Genomic DNA, 13,159 nt, shown 5'->3' with positions numbered 1-13,159 from the left:
ATGCATTCAAATAATCAACTAATTAATTATATCAAATTCTGCTGACACTATAATTTGTTACCAGTCTGTCTCTCCCACAGAATTACTTCCATCCACCCTCCTCTGTATTCATGCTATTCTGAGTTCAGAAGCCAGAAAAGTAATGTGGCAATTGTTGGTTTCTCTTCGCTCTAAAACCAAGAAAAAAAAGTAATCTGGAGGACAGAATTAAGAAGTGCATTACTGGAACGTTCAAAGGCTTCTCAGTTTAAAGGAACTGCAACTACAAGCAACAAAAATTAAATCAAAGCAGCTAGCAAGGTAGAAAACTGGAGTTAAAAAACAAAGTCATAGACAAATGCAATTAAAATAAAACAAAATTATCCCAGCAAAGCCAGTGCAAGAGGCAAATCTGGAAAGCAAGAAGGCTAGAGAGCAGACCTCTGGGTAATTGGAGAGATATACACTATATTTACTTGATTCTAGGATGAGGTACTTTCCCTCATTTAACATGGAGAGGAGAAAGACCCTTGTCTTAGAATCGAGTATGGAGGAGGTGCGGGGTAAGTGGCTGCTGTGGCTCGGACTCTACCACTCCCTACCCAGGGTTGGGGCCATAGATGCAGTAGCTGCCTCTCTGCACCCGCCATCGCTCTGCACCCTGCCATCTACCCACTTCAGCCTGTTCTCCCTATCTTCCCACCTTTGCAGCCTCTGCTCCCCCACCTGCCCCTCTCTCCCCTAACCTTGCGCTGAACTAGAGACTCCAATCCATGCTGCAGCCTGCAGCACAGAACACATACCCAGGCTGGCCGCATAGTAGCAGCGTGAAACCCATATGGCCGCTACAGAGGCAGTGCTCCAGGCCACAATGAAAACAGAGCCTGCTGGTGGACAGCAGAGACAGATGAGGAAGGACGGAGCACAGGCTGAGTGGGGAGGGGCCATGAATGAGGTAGGGGAGCAGGCAAGGGCAAGATGCTTGATCTGATCACACCCCACCTCCACCCCTACCTCCCCAGCAGTGGTGGTGGGGATGAATTAAAGAGGACTCTCCAATAATTTGTTTTGTCCAATAGACTTATTTTGTACTTGGTTTATAAACTGTTTGTGTTCTTACAACTCCTAATACAATATGATCCTAATCCTAAAGTACCACAGTACTAACAACAGTAGCAGTTCTACCCGGCACCCAAGAACAGTCTTCTTTCTGGGTTATACATCAACCCACGCTTAGTGCTCATAATTGGTTCTGGAAAAACCGAGCACCAAGCAAAACACCATTAAGCGAAGCCCATTTCCCCCAGGATTTAATGTAAATAAAGAAAATTGGTTCCACACCACCTGCCAGCGCAGCCCCACCCTGGGCCCTGCGCTTCTGCCAGCCCTGGCCAAGCCGCTTCTGGCAAGGCATCACACGGGCTCCACCAGAGAAGGCATCAGTTCCTCCCGGCCTCATTGCTCCCCTGCCGCAATGGCCCCTGCTGGCCCACGCCTGCCAGCCACCAGCACACCTGTGCACAGCCCCAGCTGCCCCGCCTGTGGGGCCTAAGTTGGGGACCCACCTGTCCAGGGATTTACTGTGAGAAGGCAGTGGGGCTCTGGCACAGGGGAAGCAGCAGGGTCACCCACCTACCCGCACCCCACTTTGTCCAGCAGGGGCTCCCGCCAGGGCACCCAGCACTGGGACTAGCCGCCACCGCCAGATCGCTGACAGCTTAGGACGGCATCTGTGCCCCGCAGGTGAACGCGTGACCAGAGTGGAACAGGGCACGGGCTGCAGCCTAGGGGCAAGGGAGCTCTGTGGGCTTGGCTTGCACTGGCCCTGACCTTGGGCTCCACACTCCTGCTGCCCCACCGACCTGGGCCCCATGCTCATGCCCCCCACCCACCCCTTCTCGCTGCCGCTGCCGCTCCTCCCTGCCTGCTGCCCACTCCAGCACCATGTGTCGGAGTAGACCCTGCGCTCTTGCCACCCTGACCTGGGCTCCAAGTTGGTGCTGCCCAGCACCCCATCCACCACTTCGTTGCTACCGCTCACCACCCGCTCCAGCGCCACACACTGGAGCAGACCCCCGGGCTCCTGCCACCCACCTCTAGGCTCCCGCCGGCTGCCACTCACCACTTCACTCGACACCACCACTGCCGCCACTGCTTCTCCCCACCCCCATGCTGAGCGTTAGAAAGAAATGCGCTGAGTGCTAAGTGAAACCAAGTAGGTATTTTAAATGAACACTACAGAGAAACCATGGTAAGCGAAACCACATTAAGAATATCCTCCATACTACAGACATTTCGCACTTACAATGTTTATAAATTGACACCATTTCAACTTTCGGACGTCAGTTTCGACTTTACGCTTGATCTGACACCAAGCCAGCAAACAAGTCTGCTGTGTCGCCCATCTCCCTGGAGAACATCTGTTCAAACTTCCTTGGACATTTTCTTTCGAAAGCAGACAAGATTCCAGAAAAACCTGCAGCCAAGACTCCTGAGAAGACTCCAGCCAAGAACTCTTCAAAACATCCAGCCAAGACCCCTTCAAAAAATCCAGCAGTCACCTCAAAGAAGTCCTTCCAAATCAATGTGATTGCTATTTACAATATAAATACATTAATGTAGTTATATTACTTATCTATAATTGATTGGATACAAAATTCTGGGTTATTTTTGGTGAAAATAGGGTATCAGGCTTGGTTCAGGAACCAATCCCCCATTTATAACATTGTTTCCTATGGGAAAATCAGTTCCAAGTTACAACATTTCGACTTAAGAGACAGTTTGCAGGAACCAATTGTATTGTTAAGTCCAAAGACTAACTGAATAATAACTGAGTAGAGTTTGGAGAAGTGACAAAAAATGATCATGAAGATAAAGGAATGACTCACAAAGAACAATAAAGAGAGCTTAATATGTGTATGGTTTACCTAAATGCTGTCTACAAATATCTAACAGGTGCAGAAAAACAAGAAATGGAAAATATGATTTAGGAAGTAAAGATAAGTTAAAAAAATAATTAGCTGAATCCAGGAAGAATACATTTTTTAATATAATTTATAATACATTGTAAACGTACTGTAATAATCCAATAATCGGTACTTCCATAGCACTATAATGGTACAAAGAATTATGAAAGGGCTTCAAAACATTTAACAAAAAGTACTGAAAGTAAGACTTTATATTCTTGGAAGGAAAGTGAATTGTTTATTTTATATATGGGAAACAGACAGAGAAAGTAAAGGGGTACTCAGATTTGTTAAACCTGCCACAGAAAGTTAAAGTCAGATTACAACAAGTTTTTAAAGCCAGTTGTAGGATTTAACTTTAGCTGTTTATCCTCTTTACTAGCCTTGGACTTTGCAATACAATGTCTACAAAAACCAAAACCTGTTTTTTCCTTTTGTAACAGAGCAAATCTATTCTCTGAACCCTGTCCTCTACTGTAACTATAAGTCCATCATTCTACTGTGACTAAATCAAGCAATCTATATGGGCAAATCCACCAGGAAAGAAATGTATAGTTACTCATTCAAGAATAGGAGCAGGGGAAAGGCAAACTCCCAATTCCCAACAGCAAATACAATGTTGGGAGTTCTATTCTTGATATTCTGAAACTACTAAGTGAAATGCACAACTTTTCCAGCAAACCTCTGGCACACGCATACTGAACAGAGAGGAGTGGTTTCTCAGGCAGTGAGTGCTTCAAGAACAGAACAGGTGCTACAGGAGAATTCACCATACTCCAAAAAACAGATTAAATATCAGAGCAAGCACAGTGCCAGCAGACATCTCTAAATGTTCTGAATTTAGGGTAGGCACACAAAAACAAGGGAAAGAAAGGAAAAGAGGAAGGAGTGAAACAAGGTAAGACAGAAGCATAGTTGAGAAGTTAGTAAGAGCGGGGTGAAGGAAAAGGAAAACAAGATATGGAACAGGAAATAAATGTTTTAAACGTAAGTGGCAGAAAAATATAAGAGATACAAGGGACTACTGCAAGTGCTACATTTTAATTACCATCATACTCCAACAATGCACTCAGCCAGCACATTTAACTCCATGAAAACTATACAGCTTTCCCCCCTCAGCTGTATTTGGTTTACTGAAGGAGAGGTAGTAGAAGAAACACAGGAGGGCCACACTTCATCTGACATTTCTCCAGACTACCAAGGGTGAAAGAAGATTAGGAAAAGTATTTCTCTTGGCCTCCCAATAACCCTACATCTTCCTATACTATATACTGTATATTAAAAATACAATATATCTGGAAATAACCCTTCTAACTATAACTACTACTGTTACATATAACATGTAAATTAGTATACAAAACTTGAGAAACTTGAGGAAATATTTTCTTGTGTGTTAATTTGATGCATTTGACAATACATTTCATGCCATCAGCATCACCATTTCCCTGGAATAATCACAATCCATTTCACCTACTGTTTGTGTGGGTCTTCCATGTAGTAGCAGGAAAAAGAAAGACACTTTTAAAGTAAAATAGGATTATAAAACCACGAAACTCAAGAACAGATGTAAATGATAGGATCTTTATGAAAAAAAATGGTTGACAATTTGAAGTTGACAGTACATCTTACAGCAAAATCTTCAATTACAGTGCCCTATGTGCAGGAACTCAGTTATGCCCACAGCATAAAAATCACTCAACAAAAGTTGTATTTAAAATTAACAAACTGAAGCGACTAAAAACACTTAACCTCCCCGAATAGCTAGGTACAAAAATAAAAGGAAACAGGGAAACTTCATTTGTAAGAGAACAATACAAGCTTTTGTTTTAAAGGAAGTCTCAATGACAAGACTCATTTAATTTGATATGGGGGAAAAACCGTACCCCCCCCCCCCACTCAAAGACTGCATTCCATACTCTGGAGAACCAGCAGTGACTTAATTTACTGTACTTATAAACTGCTTGGTTTACAGGCCAAAAAGGAACAGGACAGGAGAGAAGGAGGAGGAAGGTAAGCCTTTACACTAGTATTTTATCTGGATTTCAATTACAGTATCAAACACATACTGTTCCTGCCTGCCTATGGCCAGTTCCTGCCTGCCTATTGCCAGATGGGACTGATTGCATGCGAACTGGGAAACTAAGCAAGCCCGGGCCCAGTTCGGATTTGGATGGGAGACCGCCTAGGGGACGCAGGCCGCCTGCCCTTAAGGGGGTCGGACTCGATGATCTGGAGGTCAGACTTGATGATCTATTGAGGTCCCTTCCGACCCTAACATCTATGAATCTATGAATTCAGCTGTCTGAGGTGGAGAGTAAACTTTCAGAGCATTGTAGCCTCATTTTATGTAAAAATATTGATATTGTGAATAAAGTCAACACACACGAGCCCCTCAAAGCTATACTCTTGAATAATCGTATAGAAAACCAGCATCTGCATAAAAGGTAAAGCATACATCAAGATTCCAAGGACAAGGTCCAACAAGATATTTTGCTTTTAAAATTTAAGAATGTCCGCAACAGTTTTTAGACACCGAGTTAATACTTGACAATGTAATCTGTTGTCCTCTGCCAACCCTGGAAGACAGAATACTTACCAAAATGATCATCATGTGCCCAATCACCCTCAGCATTAAAGGACTGAGAAAAGTAATAAGTTTCATATCAAGTCCTGAAACTCAAACTATGGTGGACTAGCAAATAAAGCACATTCAACAGCCACCTTAATATCCTACCCGTCAGTCCACACATATATAAAAAAATATATGTTGTAGTCAACAGTTCTTCAGATAGAGTTGATCTTTGTTACATTTGCACAGCACCTAATTCAAAATCAATTGGGTCCAGCAACCACTGCAACTTTTATCTATTAGTTTATTTCCAATGACCAGGGCAACTATATTCACTTTGTTCATTACTCAAAAAGTGTTAAGATTAAAAGTGGGAGTCAGAAAAATATTTTGATAGTATCTTCTTAACCACCTAACTCCAATATGTTCAGTTTCAGCAGTTAGGTTCACCAAAAACTAGCATTCAACATATAATCTAATTCCAAAACCAAAAGTGTAAGAGATTCTTTGCCCCCTTGTTTTAATTCTGCAACTACTATTCTGCTTACTTCAAGAAACTTCTTGAAAAAAATCATTTGAAAATTTTAAAACTTTTACCTAGGAAACTCAGATACCACTACAACCCACCTACTACCACTAATTAATCTGAATGCCTCTATTTTTTTCATCTGTTGATGCAAGTATTATTTTGTTTGTAAATGTCAAAATCCAAATAACCCCTTGATTGTGACACACATTCTAAACATGTATTTAGCTAGTAGTCTGGGAAGGAATATTCTAAAAATGTACTCCACCCAGTATAGCCTCTCTATCACATCTAATGAACCAGCCTGAATTAATAACCACAAAACCAACAATCTCCTTGATACTATATTTACGCTAACCCAAGAATACTCCGAATTTAAAACAACCCCCCAAATAATTAGATTCTACACATGGAAATTGTATAAATGTTAAAATTTTCCATGTCTAGAATCTAATTTTTGGAGAGTCATCTTAAATTTGTTCCCCACCACCACTGTAGCAGGGCAATCAGTGGTGGGGGGAACAGATAGCTGGGCTGGCTGGAGCCAGAGGCAGCATGTGCTCTTGTGCTCCCTGCCCTGGGCTAGAGTTGTACCCCAGCAGGAGCCAGAGCTGAAAGAGAAAGGTAAGCAAAGGCAAGGAGCAAACACTGTAGGAAACAGAGGCTACAGCGGGCTGATGGCAGCATGGAAGGGGGGACAGTAGCTGTGGCTCCAGTTACAACCCTGGGCTTCAGGCACAGCTGCAGTCCCCACTTATACGCAAACCTAAGACACAGAGCTGTTTTCCTCCATGTTGAAAGGGGCAGGGGGGCGGGGGAAAGAACCCTTATCTTAGATTTAGGTAAATGCAGTAATATAATCTGACCAGGACAAGGAGAAAGCAAACTAGCTTCTCAAACGGACCAAAAATTTTAGTAAGTGTGACCAATGTTCAACACTAATTTTGAATGTGTTAAAGCCTGGAAGAGCACACACCAACTGCTGAAACTTCCTTAGCCTGACAAAGGGTTTTTGAACCCGAAAGCTTGCTTAATAACTTTTCTCCAACTATTTGGGTTGGTCTAATAAAAATATCAAATTCACCCAAGGAACCTTGTCTGCTTAAAGCCTGGAACCCATTCCTAAGAGACACCAAGTGCCAAAATTGTTTCACTATGAGTTCACAGCTCACATTCTAGCAGAGTGCATTCCATGCTGGTTCAAGGTGACAAAAAGACAACCCTGGAGATTCAGTCCTTCATTTGCACACAGAAGAATGGAAGCACAAACAAGCTACGGAAGAGATCTGCCCCACTTGCTTCTTGAGGTTGACACCTCTGCTGAGATCACTACAAATGTTTCCACTATGCTGTTGTCACAGGTGTGGAGATTCATCCAACTGTCAACAGACAGGTTGCACATTTATTTCAAATGGCAATCAGATAATTTTCTTTTGCTACAAATCTGGGTGCCCAACAATGACGTTCTGGCTCTGGCCATGAATCTTAAAATAGTAATGGTGTGTGAAATGAAATGCCCTCTGACCTAGGCCAGATGGTCCCTTCAGAGTTAACATGGTGTGGGGAAGCTTGCACACACAGCTGGTATCTCAAGTCTGGGAGGTCAGTAGGCCCACTTTTGCATACAAGCTAATTTAACATATAGCCTTTAAAAAATGTAGAAGTTAGAGAAAGGAACAGCATCAGAAGGCTAGGAGTATGCGAGCAGGCTGCCAGCACTATTTCTGAAATACTTGGTCTTTATGCAATCAGGTTTTAAACAGCTCAAATATAAACTTCTAACAAGCAATGTTTAAGTTTAATGCATTTATGAAATGAACATTTCATAACTTCAGTCCTTAAAAATATATTACTGAGCAGGTCAACTCAATGAAGCACACGAGTATTTACTATTAGAACACAGTTGTTGTTGAACAGCTGAGAATCACATGGGCTTCTGCATTGGATTGTTCAGTGCAATTTAAATTATATTGCATGGATTCTACTCAGATAAAGTTAGTGAATGTAACAGAGACTGATTAAGGCAAAACATTTAATTGTAACAACAGACCTGAAAGAGTCATGCATAGGGCATAAAAGATAATCCTCACAACAGATCTCACAGCATACACAATTGCAAAAATGTCCTCATGGATCAGCTTTCTACAAAAGCAAGACTTTAAAAAGGCTATAAAAAATTAGTTACCTATCTTGAAAAGTCACGTCCGACAAACAAGTTTAAATGCTTTATGTGGGAAAACATTACTGTGCACTAGTACATAAGCATTCAATTATATTTACACAAATGGGACAAGTGAAATAAAATTTTCACAAACGGAACCAAAGCTTACTGAATACAACATTTTCACCTGAAGTCAGAACAGGGCCATATTCGCCTCTCATCTGTGTAAGTTTTACACTGTTTACAGTCTACTACTAAAGTACAGTTTATCATTTACAACAATATAAGTGACAGCAGAGTCAAGTACAGTCTTTTCCAGATCATAGCACAACAAACAGAAGTAATGGATTCAGGAGCATCAAGAAGAGTAATAAGAGGTGAAGCTGACAACATACTGTTGTCCACCATGACCAGTTACTATTTATATTATGATCAGGCTTTGAGGCCCTGCTGTGCAGAACACTTCAGCTGTAGAAAAAAGATGGCAGCCATGACCATAAAAAAAGGTAAGCTTACCACACAATCAGCCTGGCCACACTCAATTTGAGGTGCAATGGGGAACAGCCACACACAGTTATTACATACATCGTATTCCATTTTACCAAGCTATTAACTGCATTAGCATGTGGCCAGGTTACCACTTAAGACAGATCCCAGAGATTTCTTTAGGAAGGAAGTCGTGCTAAAGACTCTGAAGTGAAATGATACCAAGGGGGGGCATTTGATAGTTCCCTTTAGTCACCTCAGTAACAGTATTTAAGTTGTCTAAGTGACATATTTGGCATTTGTGGGCAAATAAGATTCTGTTTCCTGGACACAACCATGTATGCAGAGATGGCTATGCACACCCATCTACAAGGGTAAGTCCCAGAAACAAAAAGAAGGATGAGGAAGATACTCCAATGTATTAGCCCCAATACCCAAGTGGTTAAGGCACTTGCCTGTGAAGCCAGATACCCAAATTCTAGGTCATCCTCCCTCAGTGGGACTTTGAATTCACATTTGTCTGACTTCCCACTAAAGTGCTCTAAGCACCAAGCCACAGGTCAGGTGTGATCTAGTACCTCCTATGGTGCTCCTCTGCCCCTTCCATTTAATTGGATGGAGGAAACTGTTGCAGAGAAGTTTCTGGAGCAAGCCCTCCTCCCCCTTCAAAGTCTAACAGCCCCTAGGCATTTCGGGCTGTTTTAGGTCCTTGGACTCCAATACACATCCACAAGGGCGACGTGCATGTGCCCAGCCACTCCAGCCAACTGTGCATTTACACTTTATCTGAGCCAAGAAGAGGCCAAGAAGTGACATCCACATGCATGGTGTGCACACTGACTATGCGTCTATACTGCTAGAAAGACTACAACTTAGTAAAAGGAAAAGAGAATTCTACCTACCCCTAGGACTTGAGACTAAGTTCAAAGGTAGGTAAGGGGAGCAAAGTATGCCTTTTTCCATAACTTCCAATTAACAGAATTATCAAAATTATCCTAATACTGAATTTAAATTAAACACAGCAACGTAATGTCTGAAACTAACCTTTGGAAGAAGTTGGTACCAGCTACTTCCTAAAATAGAAAAGTGGCAATTAATTTATTTCCCCCCTCCTCTCTGAAATGCAGGTCCCTAGATGCACAGACCACAGCATAATGGACCTAACTCTCCTTGATGCCTTCATTTGCTGCAGTACTAAAATCCATTATACCCAGGAGTCTTCTAACACAGTTACTTGTTTTCCTTCTCCATTCAAAGTCATCGGACAGCCCTCAACTCTATATGCTAGATATCACTGGCAACTAGTTCAGACTTGGGGTATGTATATTATTTATATTGCAATGTGGTGCCAAATATATGCTTTCAAACAATGATTCTGGCAAACTTTCTTAATAAAACAAAAGAGAGGAAAACTGATTACATATGCTGGAGCTGTCTCTTTGGCTTTTTTATGTAAACTATTTACATTTTCCACCTCTCACTGGAAACACAACACCAACTTCTTGAAGTCTGTTCACAGCTTTATCCCGGCTTGCAGGCTGCACGTCTCAAAGTTCTAAATGCTACATGGGGGAGGGGGAGGGAGAGAGGGAACCCTTTAGATTTAGAACGCCTGCCTTGACAACCACATATGGATATGTAAATTGTAGCAGTGGCAAAAGCATCCCACCATTCAAAAGGGAATAAATGGCTATTCACCCAAAATAAGGGAACAGCATGTTAAACTCTACAGAATTTTCCCAATAAACATGTTTAAAAGCTCTTATTAAGTTAAAATGCAAATACACCACCTTTATCTGTAAATCTAAAGTGTTTAAAACAAGATCACCCAGCACCTACACTGCAATCAACAGTGCATCACTACCCCCTTGTGGATATGCAATAAAAATATTCTCATCTTGGATCTTCTGTTTTCAACAATGCATTACACAGTGCAACTTTCAGCTGGAGAGTTTAAAATGTTAACTCTTTCCATGACATGAACACAATCTAAATTTTATTTTTTCCTAAATTAACTTTAAAAACCTTCAACATAACAAACAGCTCGGCTACCATTTCATCAGATGCACTAAAACCTACAATCTCTTCTGGAGTATTCAAGAGCAAAATTAAGTTGTCTTTGCATAAATCCTACAACCTGGAATAGTGAATGCTTTGTTTGCTCTCAAAAGAATTTCTCCTGCCCCCATCACTGGAAAATTATTTCAGACACCATACTTGTTACAGCACGCACTTTGTCCAGTATACTCAATGGATTCACACTGTTCATCCAGTTCCTTTCATCACCCCTTATTGGCTTGGACACCTAACACTCCAGACTGGACCGGACCGGACCACAACTTGGACAGCACAGAATATATAAACTGCACATATGTTCAGAAATTAAATGGTCTCTTTGGCATTCCCCAAAAGGATGCAATTAATCTTTTCTGATTAGCAGAAAACTATATATTAATTTGGTTTATATGTATGGACTTTGACATCAGTGCTTCATGAGGAAAGGCTTCTACACAGGATACTGTGGGGCTGAATGAGTATGCACTCAACTCACTATGCAAATTACTGAAGGAGAATGCGCATTTTTGTCCTCAGCCATGATGGAAAGGATGCATGCCAGGTCCTTGGTGTGAGGATGAGGTGCGTCAGGGCCAGGTGGGAGGGGGGGGAAGATCATACACAGATGTGTCGACATATATGTAACACAAGCAAACGGCACATCTTCAGTATTGGCAATGCGTCATGCCTTGCTGTCAACAGGCCTAGAGATCAATTTCCTGGTGCAGCCTTTGCAAGGGTAAAAGGAGATGGGGGCAGCATACCTCACCTCCCTAAACACAGAGTACAGCATGCGTGCTGGCACCTATAGGTGCCAACACACATCTTCCTCGACTGAGGGCAACACAGGAGGCACTGAGTATCCATACCGAGAACCTCCTAGTTCCACACATGGAGGCATTCCCACCCTGCCCGGGTTAGGGGCCTTTATCACCCAATGAAAAAGGAGCAAGCAACCTGCTAGCTCCTCCCGGTGGGCAGGACCTGAGAGGTGCCTGGGGCACCCCCCAGAGAAGGTGCCACCCTGGCCACACAGAGCCGCCCCCCCCCCGCATAGGCCCCACACCAGCGCAGCAGCCATGGCCAGGCGTGCTCTAGCAGGCAGGGGACGCTGCTCCCCGCACGGGCACCGCAGGGCGAGGACGAGCGCGCGGCGCTGGGACCCCGGGGGCGGCCTCAGCCCGAAGCAACGGCATCGCTCAATGGCCATCGCGCCGCGGCCTCGGCCCCGACCCCGGCCGTCGCCTGCCGCCGGCGCCGCTGAAGAGCCGCACGTGCCGAGCCGCCCGCGGGGGCGGGGCTTGCGCGGCCGCGCGACGGGGCGGCGCTGCCCCGCCCTGGCCCGCGGAGGGGGGCGGCGCATGGCCTGCCCGGCCGGGCCCGCCGCGGCTCCCGGGAGCCAGGAGCGCGCGCACATGGCCTACCCTGCCGCGTCGGCGGAGCGGCCCCCGCCGCCCACGGGCCGCGCCACAAACTTTCCAGTGCGGGCGGCCCGGCTCGGCTCGGCTCGACTCGGCTCGGCCCGCGGCGGGGGCGGGCGGCGCTGCCCCGGGCGGGTGGCCGCTCAGGCAGCGGTAGCGGCCCGGCCCCGACGCGCCCGCGCTTGGCTCTCACCTTCCGGCTTGTTTTCGGCAGCCATTTCCCCTCCGCGCGCCACATCCTCCTCCGCCTCCTCGCGACCGGGACCCAGGCGCGCGCCGCCTCCCCCCGGTGCCGCCGCCGCCGCCGTCGCCGGGCCTGCCACACCGCGCGCACCGCACACACCCCGGGCCGCCCATTGGGGGAGCCTCCGCGCTGACATCTCCGACAGCCAATCGCCGTCCGCGGGGGGTGGGCACGGCGGGGGAATGGAGCCTACTGACAGGTCACCCAGCCAACCGGCGTGGAAAGGCATTGTACTGACATATCCCTCAGCCACTCAGCAGCCACACAGGGAAGACAGGCAGAGGGGCGGGAAGTACTGTATTGACAGGTGTAGTGACCGATCAGACAGGGGAGCCGCCTCACTGACAGCTCCTTTCGCCAATCACCGAGCAAAGGAAATGGGTCCCGGAGGCTGACGCACAGCGCTGACCTCTCCGCCAGCGAACGGAGAAGGACACTGGACAAACTGACAGGCGCGATGACCAATCGGAGGGGAGAGTCAGACGCCGGCTGATGACGCGACCTCCAGCTCTGCGAGCAGGCTTGACAGAAGAACGCCTCCTCCTCCCCCTGTAACCCTAAACAAAGCTGCTGATTGGTGCGGCCGGGCGGGCGGCACCCAATAGACGCGGCTGGAGTGGGGTGCGGCGCGCTGGTTGGCCGCGGCTCTGTGAGGCGCCGGGCTGAGCCGTCCCCTGAGGCGGCTACTGATGCGTGCGGGACCGCTGCTCTGGGCCCTGCTCTGAGGCGGCTCGTGGGAGGGCGCTTCCTGC

At 45.6% G+C, this 13,159-nt stretch overlaps 1 protein-coding gene across 1 annotated transcript in view; it reads right to left on the bottom strand.

Moving 5' to 3' along the window:
• CAMTA1 (calmodulin binding transcription activator 1) overlaps positions 1–12,722 on the bottom strand; it is a 1,290,304-nt gene extending 1,277,582 nt beyond the window's left edge. Inside the window, exon 1 of the mRNA XM_059716189.1 lies at positions 12,357–12,722. Within this exon, the coding sequence (XP_059572172.1) occupies positions 12,357–12,636 (280 nt within the window). The 5' untranslated portion in view covers positions 12,637–12,722. The remainder of the gene's footprint in view (positions 1–12,356) is intronic.
• Positions 12,723–13,159: the final 437 nt, after the last annotated feature.

The sequence above is a fragment of the Alligator mississippiensis genome, chromosome 13, assembly GCF_030867095.1.
Source record: "Alligator mississippiensis isolate rAllMis1 chromosome 13, rAllMis1, whole genome shotgun sequence".
NCBI lineage: Eukaryota > Metazoa > Chordata > Crocodylia > Alligatoridae > Alligator > Alligator mississippiensis.
The sequence above is the reverse complement of the archived record's forward strand: the minus strand, read 5'-3'. Positions and strand labels throughout refer to the sequence as shown.